This window comes from Plectrocnemia conspersa, unplaced genomic scaffold, assembly GCF_051122295.1.
Source record: "Plectrocnemia conspersa isolate PC_06_02 unplaced genomic scaffold, ASM5112229v1 ptg000013l, whole genome shotgun sequence".
In the NCBI taxonomy this organism is placed as follows: Eukaryota; Metazoa; Arthropoda; class Insecta; order Trichoptera; family Polycentropodidae; genus Plectrocnemia; species Plectrocnemia conspersa.
The window spans coordinates 18,041,667-18,062,815 of record NW_028277177.1 but is presented as its reverse complement, the minus strand read 5'-3'; the positions used below and the strand labels follow the sequence as shown (position 1 = coordinate 18,062,815).

Genomic DNA, 21,149 nt, shown 5'->3' with positions numbered 1-21,149 from the left:
AAACTCGAAGCACTATCAGCATCAGCATTTTTATTTTTAGTGTATTTTTTTCTAGTAACTAATCAAACTCATTATTCGTTACTTTGTAAATAATAGGAATACATTTATAATTAAGGATTAAGCCTCCAGTTTGGAAACCGCTGCCTTAACTCGTTAAATATTTAGGGAGGGGGAGGGGGTGATAATATAATAATCACTGCACGCTAGATAGAGCGTCCTTAGTTTCGATTCCACTTCATTTTATGACTGGAATATGGGAACCAAAAACATATCTGTACGATAATCGGGTGGCTTGATAAGCAATGGATAAGCAATTACAAATCATACAGTAATGCCTCATTTTACGATCGGTCTATACAAAAACACATTTTTATTATCTGGCTACATATTATATTTGACGATTCTGGTAAACATGGATGTCTTTTTTGTATATTTATAAAAAAAATAGATCCCAATGAATTGAACAAAATAAACTTAACTGTAAAATAGTATAGAATAAATGTTATTTTTGAGAGTGGCGTAAGTCTATCTACTATTCCTTTATTTAAAAAGAATATGATATTAATTTAATAAGTGCTGAACTAGTTAGAGAATCTTTGAAAACATATCAAGATTAAGCTTTAAAGAATACAGATAAATATTATGCATTTTCTTTTGATCTATAAAAGGCATTTATTGGTTATGTTGCGTACTTCAAGTGAAATATATACGTTTTCAACAATTTTCATAAACATGTTTGTATATATGTATATACATATATACCTGAGAGGAGTCTGTAGCGTCTATAAGTTCTGAGGTGAAGCATATTGTTTCTTGAAGCATATTTAGAATATCATAACAACTCAAGATCATGTTATAGCTTACAATGACATGTATACCAGACATATCAGACATATAAAAATGGCATTGATGTGGCTAAAAATGAACGATAATATAAATGTTATTGATTTCATTAATTTCTTCTAAATGATAGAAACGGATTTGTGGAAATGGCGCTCAGAAAAAGCAGTGGCGTAGCTATGTATTGATTTTGTCGCGTTTTATACTATTTGATATATTGCATTATTTAAAATTAATTATATTTTTTTGTATTATAAAACAAGTTGTTTAAATAAGAAAACAAATATTACATACAAGAATAAATAACATTAATATAATATGTGAAGGATATGTAGCGTAATTGGGAAGTGAGGCAAAAGGGACCGTCCGCTCCGGTTTTTTTAAGTTACAGATTTTTAGGAAGGTCAGATTTTCTTTTAAAAAATGTATGGGGGGCGGTAAATAAGGCAGCACACGCCCTAACAACGCCACTGGAAAAAAGGACCGATTATATCATCCTCAGGACTATTATAAAATAATATCGAATTGCCGACAAACTAACAAATTTATTGTAAAGATTTTGTTTAAAAAAATCACTCGAAGAAATTTTAATTGGATAAAGATTGTCTGGACGAGCTTTATAAGAGAATAATCTTATAAAACGTTTTACAAAAGATCAATGAAAGAAAATGCAAACGAGGGAGCCAATTTTTTTTTTGGAAAATACCGTTATTACCGCTGCATAAAAAGATAAATACAAATATATGATTTGTTAGTTACTTTATATACATTCTAAAAGGTAGATTAAATTAATATTATGAATAATATATTTAATATAAATCGTTTTAATTCAGTAGTTTAGTTTTTTATAATCTTAAAAATTAGTTTCAATTAAAAAAATGTTTATATATATTTTTTTCTATTAATCGTTATTTCATAATTAATCACTAAATATATAAATTTAAATGTTTTTTAAGATTCATTAAAAATTAAGCTGTCATAAGTTCATTTTCAGATAGAAAAACATTATTTCAGTTTTAATTTTATATGTCAATAATCTCGGAAAAGCAAAATAAATTTATTACTGATTAACATTATTTTTAAATATTATAAAATGCTAAGCCATAAATATATCTAAATGAAGAATTTTTTTTATAATACGAGGATGTTGATATATTGATTCATATATAGGTATAATACATATATTTTTTAAATACTCGACATAAGTTCCAATGGTTTCACAATTAACTGAAGGCTGAAATACTGGGGGTGTTTAAATTATTCAATTAAATTAAGTGAGTTTTTTTATTCATCCCTTGTCTTGTAAATTAAATATAAACGTGCTCTAACTCTTGAATCTACAAATTTCATTAACTATTATTATTTCACATTTTTAAAGCTGTTAAAAATAAAGATACTGAACCAAGTCTTCGTTGAAATAAGATACTAAAATAAGTCCAGCGAAATAATTCAGTCTAGAGCCTGAAATATGACTTTAAATAAAATATCATAATTAATAAAAAATATGCTTTATAATAATAATCACTTGATAATTGGGATGTGAATATTTTATAATTATTACATATCATATGAATATAATTCGAATTTATATTTTAAAACTATCCTATTTTAATGGTATGTATGTTTACCTTTCGTTTCTAGGTAGATATTTGCGGAAACAGAAAAAAATCGTACACTTTTTTGCAATTGTAAACAAGCAGGAAAAAGCGCTTGTTTGGAAAATCACTACTTTTTACCGAACAACCGTTTACTACGTGAATGCGCCGTGTCTTGTTTGCTCGTATTGCATTTCCTAACGGTAAATATTTATTGAAGATTCGTTACGATATAAATATATTTGTTTGTACACAGCACAAACAAAAAAAGGACTTAGATCGAATACGAAGATAAAGCACGAACGATTTCGTATAAAAATGGTACACTAGTAGTGTATGCAATTCAATATGTTATATAGGTTGAGCATTTATACTAATAACCTGATATACATTTATGAATGAATTTTATAGGATAAACTTTTCTCAGATGATATTTGTATTATGACATGTGCCCATTCTACTCTGATTGCTGAATTTTTTCACAGAACACTCCGTAATTGAGATCTACGTTAATCTTATTGAGTTAGCTAGTAGACTTTTCACTTTGCTAAAGTGAAAACTGTTTTCAAGGTGAAGTGATTGCTGGCTCTTTGGAAAAACTTTTAAGATGTGGATCGATTAATGTAAGTGGAGACTGCTTTAAATACATATTAAACATTAAATTGTAGTTGTTTTTATTGAGTCAAACTGCCATATATGTTCCAAGCCAAACAACAATTAAATATCTCAAAGATATTAAGGCAAATTTAAAATTATTGAAAGTTAATAATTATAAATATATTATTGAGTAATAATGGATTTGAGTAATGTAAATTAAAAGCTACTGCACGTAATTAATTATTCTTATGAATATTTTAATTAAAAAGCAGGGTAATACATTAGTTTATTTTTCAACAAAGGCGCTTTTAAGTTTACCGACACGTTACGGAAAACGGTTCCAGTTCGAAGAAAGCAAACACATCATTAATTAAATCGAATTTTTCGAGCGCAATAGTGCGGAAAAGTTGTTCATGCGAATATAAAAATGTTCTTAGCTCTTTTTACCTGAACCTGACAATAAAAAAGCAGTTACTATGCCATGAATTTTTAGCATTTAAAGCCATTTTTAAAAGTTAAACGATAAAATCTTTACTATACTACAAGCCCCTTTATTATATTTCCAAGTAAGTTTCATTATTCAGATATTTTAATTAATTGTACATTACGTTTTTGAGTACTTTTAGCTATTTTAATAATATGTCATCTTAATAGTTGGCCTGTGAAGTTTTTGGTTAAAAATTTGTTAAATCTACAATCAATTAGCGTCTTTAGTCCTTTTTTATGGTATTTTATTTTAATATATTTGTAAAATTAAAATAATTCTGAATAATACTGTTTGATTAGGCTTTTTATGAATTTACATAAAAATAGTTAAATTCCTCAGATAAATATTTAAAGAGCTATAAAAGAATATATATTAACATGTATTTTAGTATTCCTAAGTTGCATTAAAAATATAATTGCTTAATTAATTTGTATCGTCTTTGTTAAAAAAGCAACGGAATACATACAAGTACTACAAAAGATATTTTTTTATATTTAATAGCCTTAAAATTCATACATGATTCAATTTGAAAACTATTAATTTAATCCTGAATAAGTATGCTTGAATATTATTGTATTTCATAAAATCAGACAGTATGTTATAATATAATTTAATCTATTAAAAATATAAAATTAAAATATGCTTACATATATAATACATTAACATAAATTATATTCCGAATTTAAAAACATTGATATATATTACAATTATAATATAATTATCAATAAAAAAAAGTATTATACAATAAAATTATTATTGTATATTTTTGACCGCAACATAAAAAGCGTTTCTATAAAATTATCAAGTCAGGAAATTAGAGACATATTAATTACAAATTATATGGAATATATTTTTAATAATGAAAAATTTTGGACCAGATATCTTATTAATTCCGTAATTTTAAATGTTAAAAATACGTAATTAAGGACGGAATAGCGTAGCCCGTAACGTCTCAGATTAGTAGCTCTGAGGTTGCGGATTCGAGGCCCGGCAGCAGCACTCGAATTTTTCTTTATAAAAATCCGCTATTAATAAAAAAATAACCAGCCCCATCTGCAGTAACATATATTGATTATAAATTGTATAAGTACATAATAATTTATAATTAATAATATAGATGTCACCAAATTCCAGACTTTCAGTCTGGTAATTTAGTATATTAATTGTAGGTATTCATAATGTCCGATTGACTTACTCAATTGGTACATATTTGTCCGTTGTAACGCATTGGGCTCACGTCTGTTAGGTTACAATGAAAGATTTAATAATAAAAAAATAATCTTGGAATTCGCCTGATACTCTATTAGAGCTATTTATTTTAAATCTTAGTGTAAAATTAAATTAAATTTTCACAAATGCATACATTTTTTCCTAATTAAAGAAAAAAAAATATTATTTATCAATATTATTTTTTATAAATAAACTACTTTTTTATAAATTCGCAAAAAATAACTTATCAATTGATTAATTGCTTACTTATTATTATTTTTATAAGCTGAAATTTTATTAATAAATTGTTAAGCCGTAAAGAAACGGCGTTTTAGCGGACTTGCTAAAAGGAATATTGCATATTACACCAGTGATTTATTTATTCTCCGGCGAATTTAACGATAAAACGGAATCAAAAAATTGTGAAATAATAAATAAAATTGCAAAGCTTTTTCCATTTCTCTCACAGACGAATTAAGCAGCAAAATTTACAAAAAATATGTTCACTACATCAAGGTTTTATTTTAATCGAAACAAAAAATACAGTCAAAATCCCGAATTAACCCTTTGCATTCGTAATGTCACTATTGCGCATCAGCACTCTAGTGCTTTAGAAGCATAATTAATGCAACGTAACGTCGATTTTTAATGCTTGTCAATGTCTCATAAAAAATACTACTTTAACCTGAATCAAACCGGCGACGTTTAATAAAGTGGAGCTTTACAGAGCCATAAGTTTTGCAATTGCTTTTTAGTGAAGTCAGTTATATTTTTGTATACTGATAAGTGAAACGTCATTTCAAATATACCGGTCGTTCACGGTCAAAATTTTTATAGAAATATCCACATTATGTTTAGATATAGACGTTCTTCATTTGAGGTTCAATCACAAACGTGAAATGCAGTAAATTAATATAACGCGCTTCTAGGATAAGCAGCCGTTATCCAAAACAAATTTCAAATGGTAGCAACAATTCCATTGTTGCTAGATTTATGCAAAAGAGTTGATGTAGAAAAGAGCCATTAATTTATCATCTTTTATTTTTACAATCGTTTATGCTGCCATTGTAAAACTTAGCGTCAGATTTGGAATACTTGAGATTTTAGCCCTGAACTTGCATTTAGTGGAGATTACTACGAATCGACACACGCGACGAAACCCAAGCAGTCACAAATAGTACAAAAGTCTATCTATATTCAATAATAATATAATACTATAAAATAGTGACTGAATTTAAACTATCGTTACAATTAATATAATATGTAAAAATAGCTATTAAGCTAAATAAAATAAATAATAAATTAATAATAACTTGAAAAATATATACATACCGCACACTCATAATACTATTTTACTTTAATGTGTTTATATTCTTAAACTTGAATAACATTAAATTTTTAATTCAAAGATCACGATTAACTGTTTTTAAGAAAAAACTAAAACATTGTAAGGGATGTAAATTAGTTTGAATAATGTTATTCTTTCTAGAGATTATTAAAATTGATCTCTCAGAGTTAATTAAATACCGGATTTAACTCATATTGATTATCTCGAAACGAATTAAATAATGATAAGTGGATTCGAAATCTTTCACGTTTATTTTGATCTCCAAAATAATGACCTTATTGAATAAAACAACAAAAAAATAAGTGCTCTAAAATATTGTTTTTTGGCAATGTCAGCTTATATACTATTTGATGCGAATTAGGGTTTTCAACTCTTGTCAGCATAAAAACCAAAGCTGTCCCTCGAATAACTAGTTTACTAACCACAAACAGCAAACTCGTCCTATTTTAAAGTATTCCTTTTGGTGTGTCTACCGAATCTAATTTTATTTGCTATAATTTCAGTAGATATATATTTGTATATACATGTATTATAAAATCAATAAAAGTTATCGTGATATATTTTAAAAATAAACTGCACTAAATAAATAAAAAAAATACGTGACGGAAAAAAAAAGATTTTTAGCGTCTTTCGGAACTAGAATCTAATGCATATGCGAGAGGTAATAAAATGATGTCAGTTACCGTTATAAGATCAACTTAGTACACCCCAATCGCTAATGCATAATTCAACGAACAACCTCTGAATATTCATGCAGTAGCTTCGTAGGAACAGCTAATTTTTAACAACAAACTTTTATCGGCGCCGACGGAATTGCCAATTTGTTTATTGCGAATTGTAATTAGTGTACTTAATTAGACTCATTTTATTATGAATATATAATTATATTTACTTAAGATTGAATCTGTCAACAGCAGAGGAAGTCTGAGAAGCCGCAATCTATTCAACATTGCATATACTAGGTTATAAAATTTAAAACAACACACTGTAAACTGATTGGGGGTTGCAAACGGGTTAAATGCCATGGGTCGTTCGAGCGTACAATGAGAGCGAGGAGATAAGGGCACAGTTCGTATCGCAGATTCCTCGACGTGAAGGGTGTCCTATTAACGTGCCGATTACGTATCTGATCGTCGGAAATGATTTTCTCGTCGTTATACAACGTAAATTGAGTTTACATTCGTAAATAAAAGGCCCTTTCTGCTGAAGATATTGTATTATATGTACGCATGTATATGCGAACGATAACGATCAGCTAGCTGTCAGTTAGTTGTTGTTATTCTCAGTTGTGCTCCAGTTTGTGTTTTTTTACTTCAGATAAAATGTCATCTTTTTTGTCATTCTTTTTACATAGATAAGAAGAAAAAGTTGGTTTCGAACAATGAGCGAAACGGGCTTTCATTTTCGACTGCCTGCGGAAGGGCAAGGAAAAGAGGGAAATAAGATTCATTATTGTTCGTGGAAGAGGTTCGAGTTTAACTTTTCTTCTAACTGTACCAAGTTTTCTCGGACGGTATGAACATTTTAACTTTTTTATTATTATTATATATGTATAAACATAAGTTTAATATTATATTATAAGTTAAATTATGACCTACATTAAACTTTTAAGTAATAAAATTAAATTAGGAAATACCTATTTTACCCTGATTTGTAACTGTTTTATTTTTTTTATAAACTGATGAATAAACGAGCAGTATATAATATTTCAAGAAATTTAATGGTGTAAATTTTCTATGAATTCAATATCGCTTTATATGCGAGAGGTAAAAATTCTGGAATATATCGTATTTAAACCTTGACCTTTCGGTTGACAGCGCATATTATGCTCTAGTGGTCGTGCTAGGTTCAATTTTCTCCGGTAAAAGGATCTAGATTCCTTTAATAATACTTATGTGAACAATCTTCAAATATAAACAAAAATATGCCTAAACATAAATTGATATTATTATTAATAAGTTTTAGTTAAAAATCTTGAGTATAGTTTTAAAGAATGGTTTAAATTGTAGCTAAATTAAATTATTTTGTATAAGGTATTTCGTATCAATTAGGAGTATTTTGTCAGCAAAATAAAATAAACGCAGTCTTTAAATCTGTCATTTGTCTCAGATTTTATTAAATGACAAAAATTATCTCCATGCATAACTATTATACAATAGCAAAAATTAATCTTGTATTTATTGGGTCATGATTTTATTTTATTTTGCTGAGTAATTTAATTAAACGGTCAGTAGTGTTTCATAACTCGTGGGCTTTTACAACTACAAACGCTTTTGAATAGCATTAACAACGCAGCAGGTTGTATGTGAAATGACAAGTGCCAGGTTGCCGCAACTCTGAAAGTTACGTAAATATTCTAATATAAAAGACGACGCAATTTACGAATCCAATTATACCCCCAAATCTTCGTAATTCCTGTCACGTCAAGAGTAAGCAAACAGGGAAGCGAATTCCTTTGGCCAGAGCAAGCATATATAAGCGCATACATAGCCCATATCGTTTACATCCATTCGGAATTCGTTTCCGTCAGCACGTCAGACACACGAAAGTTCATCTCAACATAAAGCAAGTGATGCTATGCCAACCCTCGACATAGACCAAGAAGACCGAGTAGCAACCGCTTCCCTTTCCACGCTAGCCCTGTCCGAAACTCAAGAGTACAATCCGATCTTCGCAGAATACTGGATGTTCAAACGCAGACAAGGCTACAAATATTGTAAAATAATATTAATTAATAAACTAATAACTTTGCCTTTATAAATATTAGATATTCCCGAAATATATGTCGTTTTTTAACGAAACAAAAAAAAACCCTTAGTAGTTAATTTTTATTATAATGATTCAAAATGATGCAATTTTGTATAAATTGTCCACTTGGTGAAAAGTCCAAATGTGCACTAACACATACTATATATCAAAACACGTACCAGGTACGTCTTTTCAGCATTTTCAGGGAGGGGGGGGGGGCAAAAGTTAACCAAATCAGTGGTCGTTTTTTATTTATTTCATAATATTTCATTAAATAGCATGCATTTTTTTGGCCAAATTCACGGGTGTTCCTGTTTAATATCCACGTCAAAAGCAATAAAATCGTGCCGTCGCAGTGTAGTCGCTCGGATATCTAGCGTTTATATTAAGCCTTTTATAGCAATATTACGACTTACAATAAGTGAAAATTGAATGAAGCATATCAAAACAAAATTTTACCGATAGGAGAGCGCAAAAACAATTATCCCTTGTCAGAAGTCAAAAACCTACGTCAAAAGCAATAAAATTGTGCCGTCACGACACGATTTTATTGCTTTTGACGTGAATTTTTCACTTTCGAGTGATAATTCTTTTTGAAGTCCATAGTAATATCGGTAAGGACAGCTATCATATTTTTAAGACATAATATACTATAGAAATGCAGACAAACTATGAAGTAGTATGCGAGCTGCGACGTCTGTCCGTACTACTTCTTCCGCTTATTTCCCCCTGAGAGATGAGTTGATTTAGTTTGTAATTTGGACTCGACCTAATGAAAGTTCTAGTTTAGGTTTGGGTTTGACCAGAAAATGGACGTTTCGCCATGTAAATAAATAATGATAAGTCAAAATCATATAATATTACTAGCACGTGCCAGAAAAATTATATTTTCATTGGTAAAAATATATTTTTATAACTATAATTTCATTAAAATATTATATTTTAAAATATATTTTCGGGATAGATTCGAAGCTATTTTTTTATATTTTATTTATAGGAATAACCTGAAAATTTTTAGTTTAGAATCAGCGACGCCATTTTATATTTTTCTGGGGGGGGGGGGTAAAAGTTAGCCGTTCAGAGGTCGTTATATTATATTACATTAAATGACGTGCATGTTTTTGGGTAAATTCAAGGGAGGGCAAATGTTCCCACCTACCCCCCCCCCCCAATAACTTCGTTGATATTAATGGCCAAAGCACGACTGAGTGTTTAATCTTAAATTTCGGAATCTCACACTAATTATGGAATTACTTAATATAAATAAACTGACACAGATCAGGACAATAATAACTATCAAATCACATGTGACAAGGAGTGGTAGTTTTGTGGAAATTGTGCAATTAAAAGTTAACCCTTTGCACTCGTATTTTTTTTTTGGTTGGGGTAGCGCCAGCTCGTATTTAATTTCGAGACTTTTTTTATGTTCAATTTATGGAAGTAAAAATGAAATAAAACATGTTTTGATTAATCTTTTTACAAATTAAAATTAATACAGCGAAAGATTGATAGTTTGTCAGTATTTTAGTTAAAAAAAAATTAATTAAATATTTAAAATATATTATAATTTAAATACTTTAATCGGAAATTACTTTTTTTATTGTACTTTTTTAAATAATTTGTAAAACGTTAACCATGAAACTTAGAAAAGAATAATTTATTAAAATGTGTTCACGAAGAATTGTACTTACTATTTACCAAAAATAAATGACATAGTATTAGGTATACATAGTATAGGAAGGTAAATGTAATGATGTTTTTAGATGATTTTTCGTCCATCGCAATCAAATGCGCGGTAAAACAAATAAATTAATTATTTTAAAAAACAGCTGAGTGCTGTAGCGGCAGGGGTTTATAACCATTAAGAAATTTGTAAATAGCTAGATGTCATATGAATTCTGAATAATTAAAATATTGGACTGGTTGTATTTTTTTTGCACCTATCGTTTATTATCTTGCGCAATGCGCTTATTATCTTGCGCATCGCGCTCGTTCTATAGCGTTTAGCGCTCATAACATCGATCAACAATTTGCGTTCATACAAAAAAATAATGGTTACAATAAAATTTAATCAAGATTAAAATTACAAAGAGCACAAGTTTTTTACTTGTTGTTTTTTTTTCTTAGTAAAACCTTAGTTTTTAGTTTTTTTAATTGTTGTTTTTTCTTGGTAAATAGTTAATATATTCCCATTAACAAGTTTTAGACTTTTTAGAAAATCAGATTACAATAAACGTATTATAAAAAATAAAAAAATATACTGTTAGTTAATTAAAACATATATCAACATATAATAACGTTTAAAAACACATTTATTACGAAAAATTGTTATGCACCTTACAATAAATAAAACACAAACAATATGCACATCAGCACATATGTTTTAAGCAAAAGGATACATTTTGACGATATAACCAATGATTTTTAAAAGCAAAATTTAACACTTTTGACGCTAAGTTGCCGATAATGAGATTCCAAATAAATTAAAGCGAAGGTCCATATATAAAGGAGAATCTAGATTAGGAAATATGGTTCTAGGACACTAACCGCCTGGAAATATACCCCTTGGACAATAACCCCCCGTCAAAACCCCCCTGGACATTGACCCCCCGTGCTAATAACCCCCTGACAATTAACCCACCATGCAAATAATCCCCCTGACAATTAACCCCCGCCACGTATAAAGATAATACAGATATTACTTAACACGTCTCGTGACGCTCTATTATACTTAATAAAACATATACTGACGCCATTACCAAAGTTTAGCTGTATTATACATACATATGTATCTAGCCTAATAATATTTTTTATTTTTTTAATACTCTTTATAACAATTTTGCTCGCACCGGTCACCGGTACAAAATATACAATACGTATATTTTCTTCGTAAATGTGTTAGTTTTATTGATATTTTAAAATTTCTGTATTTTGCTGAATGAAATAAATTAGTATTGATACTGATTATTCGTATTAAACATTATTTTATTAAAATAATGACCATTTATTATAAATAATAACAACTTATATAAAATACTTATCTCTATACGTGGCGGGGGTTAATCGTCAGGGGGGTTATTTACACGGGGGGTTAATTTTCAGGGGGCTATTTGTCAGGGGGTTATTTGCACAGGGGATTATTTGTACAGGGGGTTAATGTCCAGGGGAGTTTTGATGGGAGATATATCTATCCAGGGGGTATTTGTCCTGCGTTTACATGCACTTAGGATAGGAATATTTAAAATACGAAAAAGAAGGCCAAATTAAATTAGATATTTTTTAATATATTCACTGTCTATGGCAGAGGTCAGAAAATTACGGCCAAATCCAGCCCTCTGCTTATTTTAATCCGGGCTGCAAGTAATTGTTAGATTTGACATATAAAAAAATCAAAGTATGTGCTATAATAGAACGGCCAACCGTCGAGTTAAGGAGCTAGCTAGGTATCACATTATAAGGTGCTCCTATTGCTTTGTATTTCACCGTGACGTTATGCACTTTAAATTTGAAAGCATCTTCAGTGCCCACGTAACGCCTTTTGCAATACATTTGAATATTTGAGAGAAATGATAAAGCTCATTTTAATTTTGCTTCCTGGCCCGCTGAGCTTAAAATATTTACAATCTGGTCCTTCGCAAAAAAGGTTTGCCGACCCCTGGTCTATGGTGTTACACGAGCAAAATAACCTTGTCTATATTCTTCAGTCATATGTTTTACAGAGAGACATTCAAAACGCGTCATGGCGATTTTACAACTTTATATTTAGATTGTCTTGTATAACCGGAATGTCGTAGTCCTTAAGGCGTTGAACTGATATCCTAGAGACTATCGGTTCAGGTCCCGCAGCAAACTAAACATTTTAATATTAAGAATGCGCTATTATTAAAATTAAGCCCTAACTGCTAAGCGACATCTATTGATTGTAAGCTGTAATTATAGTTAACAATATATAATAGATATCACTAATTTACAAACTGTGTTTTAAATCTTATCCAATTAAACGTGTAAGTGTTGATTATGTTGTGCATAAACGACTTTTACCAATAGTTTTTCAATGACGCATATTTGAGTCATCCACCTTTAGAGTGTTAAATATGGATAAATTTATATAAGTGTAATACAATCCTAAAACTCACTGAAAAAAATATGTTTTACAAGACTTTTAACCCTTTCACCGCGGATGACTTCTATAGGTGTCATCAAGAAAATCGCCAGTACTCATTAGACATTTAAAGGTGGCGTAAGCATTTGAGCCTGATAAAATGGCTTTTTAGTATAATTTAAGGCTGTAAATCAATTATTTGAACCATAATATTTTTAAAAATATGGCATGAATAGGTGCCCCCACATATTAACAAATTTCGAAATGGCGCTCAAAAATATCAGCTGTGGTGATAATATAAATGCAATTGGGACCAGGCCCCACCCAATTTTTTCGTACATAAAAACAAATAGGTGGGGCTGGTAAAGTTTTATTATATTTTGTGAAAATGATCAAATTTTATATTTAGACAAATATTCTACAAGTTTTTCGTATGTACAATATTTGCCCATTTGAGGCAGAAATGATAAATATTACATTGTTTTTTTGTGGGGATCTGTTTTGGATTGGCAGGCGTTTTTACACCTAGAGCGAACCAGCGTAGTTCAGTCCACTCTGTGCTGTTGACGCGAGCGGTCGCATTCGCGCTTCGCTCCGTTATCGTACGAAGGACACCCCCGCTACCGTTCTGCAACGATAGACACGCCCACTGCAATTAGCTACAAAGACAGCGCCATGAAGAAGGCGCAGACGCGCAAGCGTTCTCTTGGAACGTTGAAGGCGTACCTAAACGCCTCACAATCAACTTCAGGCCTGCCAGACCACGAGTGGCAGGTACCCAAAAAGACATCGAAAGTTTCCCAGGATGCTAAGATGCCTCCGACCACGAGCCAAAACAGGTATGAAAAGCTTCCCGAAGTGATCGAAAGGAAGCAGCAGAGGATACCGCCTGTGATCGTAGAGATCACGGGAACACACCTCCAGACGATCGACTTAATTAAGTCGATCACAAAAACATCGAACTTCTCGTTGCGATACACGGGAAGTGGCAATGTGTCAGTACTTTGCGCGTCGTTTGAAGCACGCGCGTTGTTAATGGATGGACTGAAGGGCCAACGCGCCTTTCACACATTCACCGCCGACGACGATAAAACAGTGAAATCCGTGCTGAGAGGGCTCCCAGAGGTCCCCACCGAAGACATTGCCGCAGATCTCGAACGTCAAGGACTTAGCGTCGTCAAGGTGACGGCAATGAAGACCAAGACCGAGAAACAAGGAGACTCCAGGCTCTACCTTGTCCAGTTTCCGGCTAATACAACAACGAGCACTATAAGAAGCATCCGGTACGTTTGCTTCACCAAGGCCACGCTTGAAAAGTACAAGCGTAATAAGTTGCATTTAACGCAATGTTTCAGGTGTCAACAATTCGGCCACGCTGCAAGAAATTGTCAACGAGCTCCCAGGTGCGTCAAATGCCCCGGAAACCACGCCACGAACGAGTGCTCTAAGAAGGACCGAGAAGCACCCGCCACCTGCACTGGTTGTGGAGGAGACCATCCGGCCAATTTTAAGGACTGCCCTCGTAGGTTAGAATACCTACAGAAAACTCAGAAGAGACAACAGAGACCGACTCCCACTGTTCACTCGTCGCAGCCGAACAACATATTCAACCTCGAGCAAGCGCAATTTCCTGCACTGAAACCAACGAAACCAGCGTTGATAAAAACCTCAACCACCCCAGCAGTGATCTCATCAGCCACTTCATGGAACGCCCAGGTTGGCGCCGCACCAGCACCAATAAACAAGGCGCCACAACGTCCCCAAACCAGGCAGCCTGAGGAGCCCCTCTCAGACACAATGCCAACTTCAGAGCTACGCAGGATGTTGCTCGTCCTTCAAGAAATCAGGACCAAGGCTGGAAAGTGTGCCAGCAAAATGGAGATCGCCTTGATGATGGTCGAATATCTCGATGTGCTCTTCTAAGGTGGGGCTCAACGTTTTGACGTGGAATTCACGCGGATTCCGAAATAAAACTGGAGAACTGGAACTGCTGATCAGTGAGTACAAAATTGATATTGTCGTAATCACCGAATCTTACCTCAAACCACACGTCAACGTTTTTATACCGAACTTTGTCTGCCTCCGGAGGGACCGTCTCTCAAGGCCAGGCGGAGGGGTCGCGATATTTGTAAAAAAATCAATTAAACACGCGCGCATTACAACAAACACGACTAATCTTGAAACTGTCGCGATACAAATTAAACACGATAATAAATTAATAATAATTGTCGCGGGGTATAATTCTCCCGGTGACAGGTTGCTTCGAGGTGACCTTGATGATGTGTTTCGTCTTGGAGAATCCGTGATATTAACTGGAGACTTTAACGCGAGACACATGCATTGGGATTGCCCCGGTGCGAATCGATCCGGTAAATTAATCTTTGATTATTTACACGATACGGACACTACTGTAAATTTTCCGAAATCCCCAACGCATTATCCTACCAACCACACGACTCCGTCAATTCTGGACATAACGTTGGTCAAGGGTAATTCCCGGATTTCAAACATGCACTGCATCCAGGCTCTGTCCTCGGACCACCTTCCAGTATTCTTTACGTTGGACGGTGAGGTCGAGATGGTGTCTGAGGTCGTTTTCAATTATGCAAAGGCTGATTGGAAGCGATTCAGAAGCATAGTAGAGTCTCGGGTATTGATTAAACGACAGAATTATACCTCAAATGACACTAAAACTATTGACGATGATATTCATTACTTAGCATCCGTGATCGAGCAGGCCAAAATATCATCAATTCCGTCGCGTAAAAATATTTGGAATAACATAGAACTCACCCCAGAAATAATTAAACGTATTAAAATTAAAAATAATATGAGAAAGCAATGGCACAAAAATAAATCGCCCCAACTTAAAACTCTAATTAACAAACTAACTGATGAAATTCGCGTTCAAATTCAAAACATCAAAAACGCTTCGTGGTCGCGTAAACTAAAAGCTTTGAAACCGGGAGATAATTCCTTATGGAGAATGACGAAATCGCTTAAAAATAAAAACTCAAATATACCACCTTTAAAAACCGGAAACAACGTAGCTAACACGACTCAGGAGAAGGTCGAGATTTTAGCTGAGACATTTTCTACATCTTATCAACTTACGCAAAATTACATTGACCAAAAAACCCAAAATAAAGTAGACCGGGCAATTAAAGATATTAGTAAAACTCCAATAGATAAAAAATCCATTAACCAAGTCGGCATATCAGAAATTCTTAGTATTGTTAAACGATTATCAAATAGAAAGGCTCCAGGTATAGATAAATTAGAGAATATATTGATTAAAAACCTTCCTTTTGTTTGCTTTAAGTACTTAAATAACATTTTTAATTCATGCTTATCTTTTGGATATTTCCCAATAATCTGGAAAACGGCAAAAATTCATCCGATAAAAAAACCTGGCAAAGCAGATAACATACCAATTAACTACCGCCCGATAAGTTTACTTCCCTCATTAAGCAAATTATTTGAAAAAATTATATTATCTCGATTAAAGGAATCTCTTAATAGCAAACTCATTAATGAGCAATTTGGTTTCCGCGAAAATCACTCGACTACGCATCAACTTAATAGATTAACAGAGCACATATCTGCCGATTTTAATATGAAAAAAAGTTCTGGTCTTTTATTATTAGATATGGAAAAGGCTTTTGATACAGTATGGCATGATGGATTAATGTATAAACTTTTAAAATATGAAACTCCCTATTACATTATTCACATGTTACGGTCTTACCTAAAGAATCGAAGCTATGTTGTTTCGCTAAATAATACATTTTCGACACCGCGTAAAATACCAGCTGGTGTTCCTCAAGGAAGTATACTTGGCCCGTTTCTCTTCATTCTATATACTAATGATATTCCAATGTTAAAAAATACTAAACTCTCAATGTACGCTGACGACACTGCAATCCTTACTAGTTCTTATGGTCTTAAACCTATTGCAGTTAAACTTCAAAAATCCCTTGAAAACTTAAAAAAATATTTTATGAAATGGAGAATTAAAATTAATCAAGACAAAACAGAAGCAATAATATTCACTAAACGTAGACAACCCTTGCCTGCACCCATTAAAAGTGAACAAGGGCATAACATTGAATGGAGAGCGAGCGTTAAATATCTGGGTATACACCTGGACTCCAGACTAAAATTCAATAAACATATAACTGAACTCCGGTCGAAAGGGCTCGGCGCCATTGCGGCTCTAAAATCAATATTTAATAGAAAAAGTGCGCTTACAATAAAAAATAAAATTCTAGTCTATAGACAATTAATCAGACCTGTTTTAACTTACGCTTGTTCAGTGTGGAGTAACGCGAGTAATAGTAATTTTAATAAACTTCAAGTAATTCAAAATAAAGCCATAAAAATAATTTATAATACACCGTTTTATACTAACCTTAAAAAACTCCACACCAAACATTTAATTCCTACCATTAAAGAATACTGTTATTATCAAACCGAAAAATACTATAAAAAAATCTCGCGAGACCACGCAAACCCACTAATTTCAAGAATCGGTGATTACGACAAAGCAAAACTTAAATTTAAATACAAACATAAAATGCCTAAGCACATATTGCTTTGATGCAGTTAAGCTCATCACAGTGTCATCAGTTTCAGGTCTACAGGGCTAGGTTTATTTACCTTTGTATGTGTTTTATTTTGTATATTATGTATTTTGTATAATTTGTTTTTCTCATCTGCTTCATTCTTTTCCAAAATTTTTTTTTTTTTTTTTTTGGATTTTTTTTTAAATTTGTAAAAGGTTTTATGTATTTTTCCTTTAATTTAGTATATTCTCGTATAATTTATTATTCTTTTTATGTTATTGTATAACTTAACAATTTGTAAACAATGTAAATGGTTATGAACCAGTATTGTGCATTTAATATATCTGTATGCTATTTTACCTATGTCTACTTAAGAAATAAACTTTTATAAAAAAAAAAAAAAAAAACCAGCGTAGTTTGGCCTCGTGGCTTTATTTTTGAATTTTTAAGTTTTGAATTTATTAAAACAGTTCTAAAAATATAAATAAATTGATCATAAAAAATTTTTACATTAAAAGATTATCCTAAAACTTGAAACTTTAAATACTTGTACCAGATTTAAATTTGGTAAAAATAATCTTAGCATAAACGCATACTATTACTGTCACAGTAATAATATCACGGTTAATATCGAATTCATCGTCACGTCCTTAAAAATTCAATATTATATCGTCATTCGTAATTATATGGATAATTTTTAAAAGAAAATCAATATATGTATTTATAAATAATTAAAACACAGATTACTAATTCTGTTTTACATAATTTAGCTATTTACTAGCTCGAAAATATATTAAATGTGTCGAGACTAATATTATCGTTTGAGTTGAGTACCCAGGTCGATAGTTGTCAATCGCTCATTTTACTAGTGCGAGCGAGTAAGCGAGCTCTGCTAGCATAACGGCATCTCGCTCTTTTTTCCGTCTTAAAAATTTTATTTTTATTTCATAACAGACACACAATATAAAGTAATAATTATGCACAATTAGAGCATATGATCCCGTTTCATCCCATATCATAAAAATATAGATGCCCTTAGAAGGAAAAAATCAGTTTTAAAGCATTAATTGACAACCTAAATCTGTCAAGTCTAGCGCGATGCCGTCCTAACAGCGCGCGCTTTGACCATGTTCCGATGAAAAATTTTACAATAAACTTACACTTGTAAATTTAAGATTATTGAGTTATTTGCATAAGTTAAAAATTCAATATTACTGAAATGTGTTTAACAGAAGTCTTTTTACTATTAATAAATTTAAATTTTCAAAATTTGCTTGAACACAAAGCCAATAAATGCATTCAAAGTTTTGTCGACATATTGTCGACGTTCGAGTACAACGCTTGAAATACGATGTCGACACATAGTCGACTTACGAGCGCAAAGGGTTAATATCTTACTGTGTATAATTCAATAAAATTAATTTTAGCTTAGGTTTTTAAGCTAAAAATGTTATAATAGTTACGAATTATTTTGCGATGGATTTGATATATAAAATTTTTCATCTTTTTACAGAGGCAAAACCATAATAAAAAAATCCAAAAAAATTTGAATGTAAATATTATTGCTTGGAAACCAAAATCGTGAGAAGGATAAGTATATGACGATAAGTAAATATATTTAATTATTCCTAGGCTCTAATTTGACGACAGATTGATCTTCTCGCCGACCGACCTCAAGAGTCAGTTGATCCAGTTTCTAACATATTGACCACAACTTATGGTCAGCTGATATTTGCTGCCTAACAGCTTTCGAGTGTGGACTTCGAACTGTATCACCTTTAATAATGTCAAATCAAACAATAACTCATGGATTTTATATAATATTTTTTCTATTAGTCATAGCACAATTGGAATGAATAACATTTCTATCCCTTTTTAAACAATATTGATGCTACAGAAAAAAGCTCATTTTTTAGCAGAATTTGCTTGGAAAAATAATAAATTAAGCATTTTTTTTTTACAAATAACTAATCGATAGAAAGAACTTGAATTAGGTATTTGCTTTACTTTAAAAACATCTGTTTTTTTTTACAAAAATAGCGCTACATTTATGTGGGATTTCAGAATTTAAATTGTGGTTCAATGTTATTTGTGTATTTACTGGATATTTACAATTATTATATTTAATGGAAATTTTCCTGCTAAACTAGTTATATTATTATTACTCTTTGATATTCATATTCCTATTATGAAGGGTTATTATAACGCTTTATATAAATCATATAAACACTGTCAAGTTATATTAGGTAGACATAAAGCGTATATCTCTCTGTAAGCTGTTGCGTATCAAAATGTCACAAAAATATTATAATGTCGCTTAAAATTGTATAAAGATACAATAAATAAAACGAACAACGTTAAAAAATATTTTTATAAAATATGAGAAAATAGATTGGACATACTTATTTGCATACTTGAAACATCTTAATTATTCTCACTCATTTTAAATAAATTAAATAATTATCAGCCATTATTTCATCTTATTTTTGTTTGATCTATCGCATTAAACTGAGGACAGGGAGGAGTGTTGACATAACCTCGATATCGGAACTCGATACTCTTGTCCGTAAAATAAATAAACTCATTTAGAGCTCGCGTTTTAAATGCCTCTTTTTATGTTTTGCTAATATCAGAGGAACGAGCCAAAAAATGTAAACACGTACGGGCAACATGGCCTGTTGCTCGCGGCCGTTTAGAGGTCTACATTATATTTAATGGGTCACGGAAAATCTTCGTTGGCGAGGAAAACCTTTACCTGTCGCATTTTTATTTTTATCCGCGTGTACATAATTGCGATATTTATTTCCCATAGTACCTATCTACTATATCGAGTTGAAAATTTTGCTCAGCAGTTACACGCTTAATTAACTAAGCGGCGAATTTATTAAAGCGGGTTACTTCAGCCAAGATTAAATTCGTATTAGTCTGAATAGGGGTGTGCTCAAATACCGAACGCGTTCAAAGTCTTAATAGATGTTTTCGGTGATAAGGGGACTTATTAGGGTCATTCGGGTGTACTATTATTGTCATAACCACCATAAATTATACATATTCTGTTCAATCATATAAGGTACGACTTAAATTTAATTTGATTCAAAAATGTTTCTAAAACGTTGCTCATTGAAAAATCAATGAAAAGCTAACATGATCGATAATTTATCATCGGCTAGTGATTGACAAAGATTTTATAGTAAATTGTAACCTTTGTAATATAACTTAACCGTCACATATATGTATTATATATGTGACGGTTAAGCTTATTTTTATACAGTTTAATAATATGGCAAAACAACTTTCTGACGATTGAGAAGAAAAATACCTTTTATGCTCCGCATCCATTAAACATCATGAACCCTGCTTCTAGAACAAAATATTAAAAGTATTCTAGAACCACATGACCTTATAAAAGCAGTAATATATCAAAATGACCGAATGATTGAGAAATTCTCAAATAAACGGGCTTAACATTATCATTTATATAATAAAATAAATAAAAATAAATTATCTTAAAACACTTTATAAAGATTTAGTTTGTTCGCAGGCTGACAATGTTTCTATAAGTACAGCCAGGCCTGCCGAGAGGGGGAGGGGGAGAGAGGGACAAATTCCTAGGGGTCGATTCTGGAAAAAATCATAGCAAGAATTTATGTATAAAAAA

The 21,149-nt window shown here is 31.6% G+C and overlaps 2 protein-coding genes across 4 annotated transcripts in view; one reads left to right on the top strand and one right to left on the bottom strand.

The window, feature by feature from the left end:
- Positions 1-21,149, bottom strand: part of LOC148227473 (putative G protein-coupled receptor CG31760) — a 76,020-nt gene that overhangs the window by 38,255 nt on the left and 16,616 nt on the right. The gene's annotated exons all lie outside the window — the stretch shown is intronic.
- LOC148227474 (uncharacterized) lies at positions 13,483-14,849 on the top strand. The gene is made up of 2 exons (XM_088201984.1): positions 13,483-14,209; positions 14,282-14,849. The coding sequence occupies exons 1-2, from the start codon at positions 13,602-13,604 to the stop codon at positions 14,847-14,849; spliced, it is 1,176 nt and encodes a 391-aa protein (XP_088058110.1). The 5' UTR covers positions 13,483-13,601.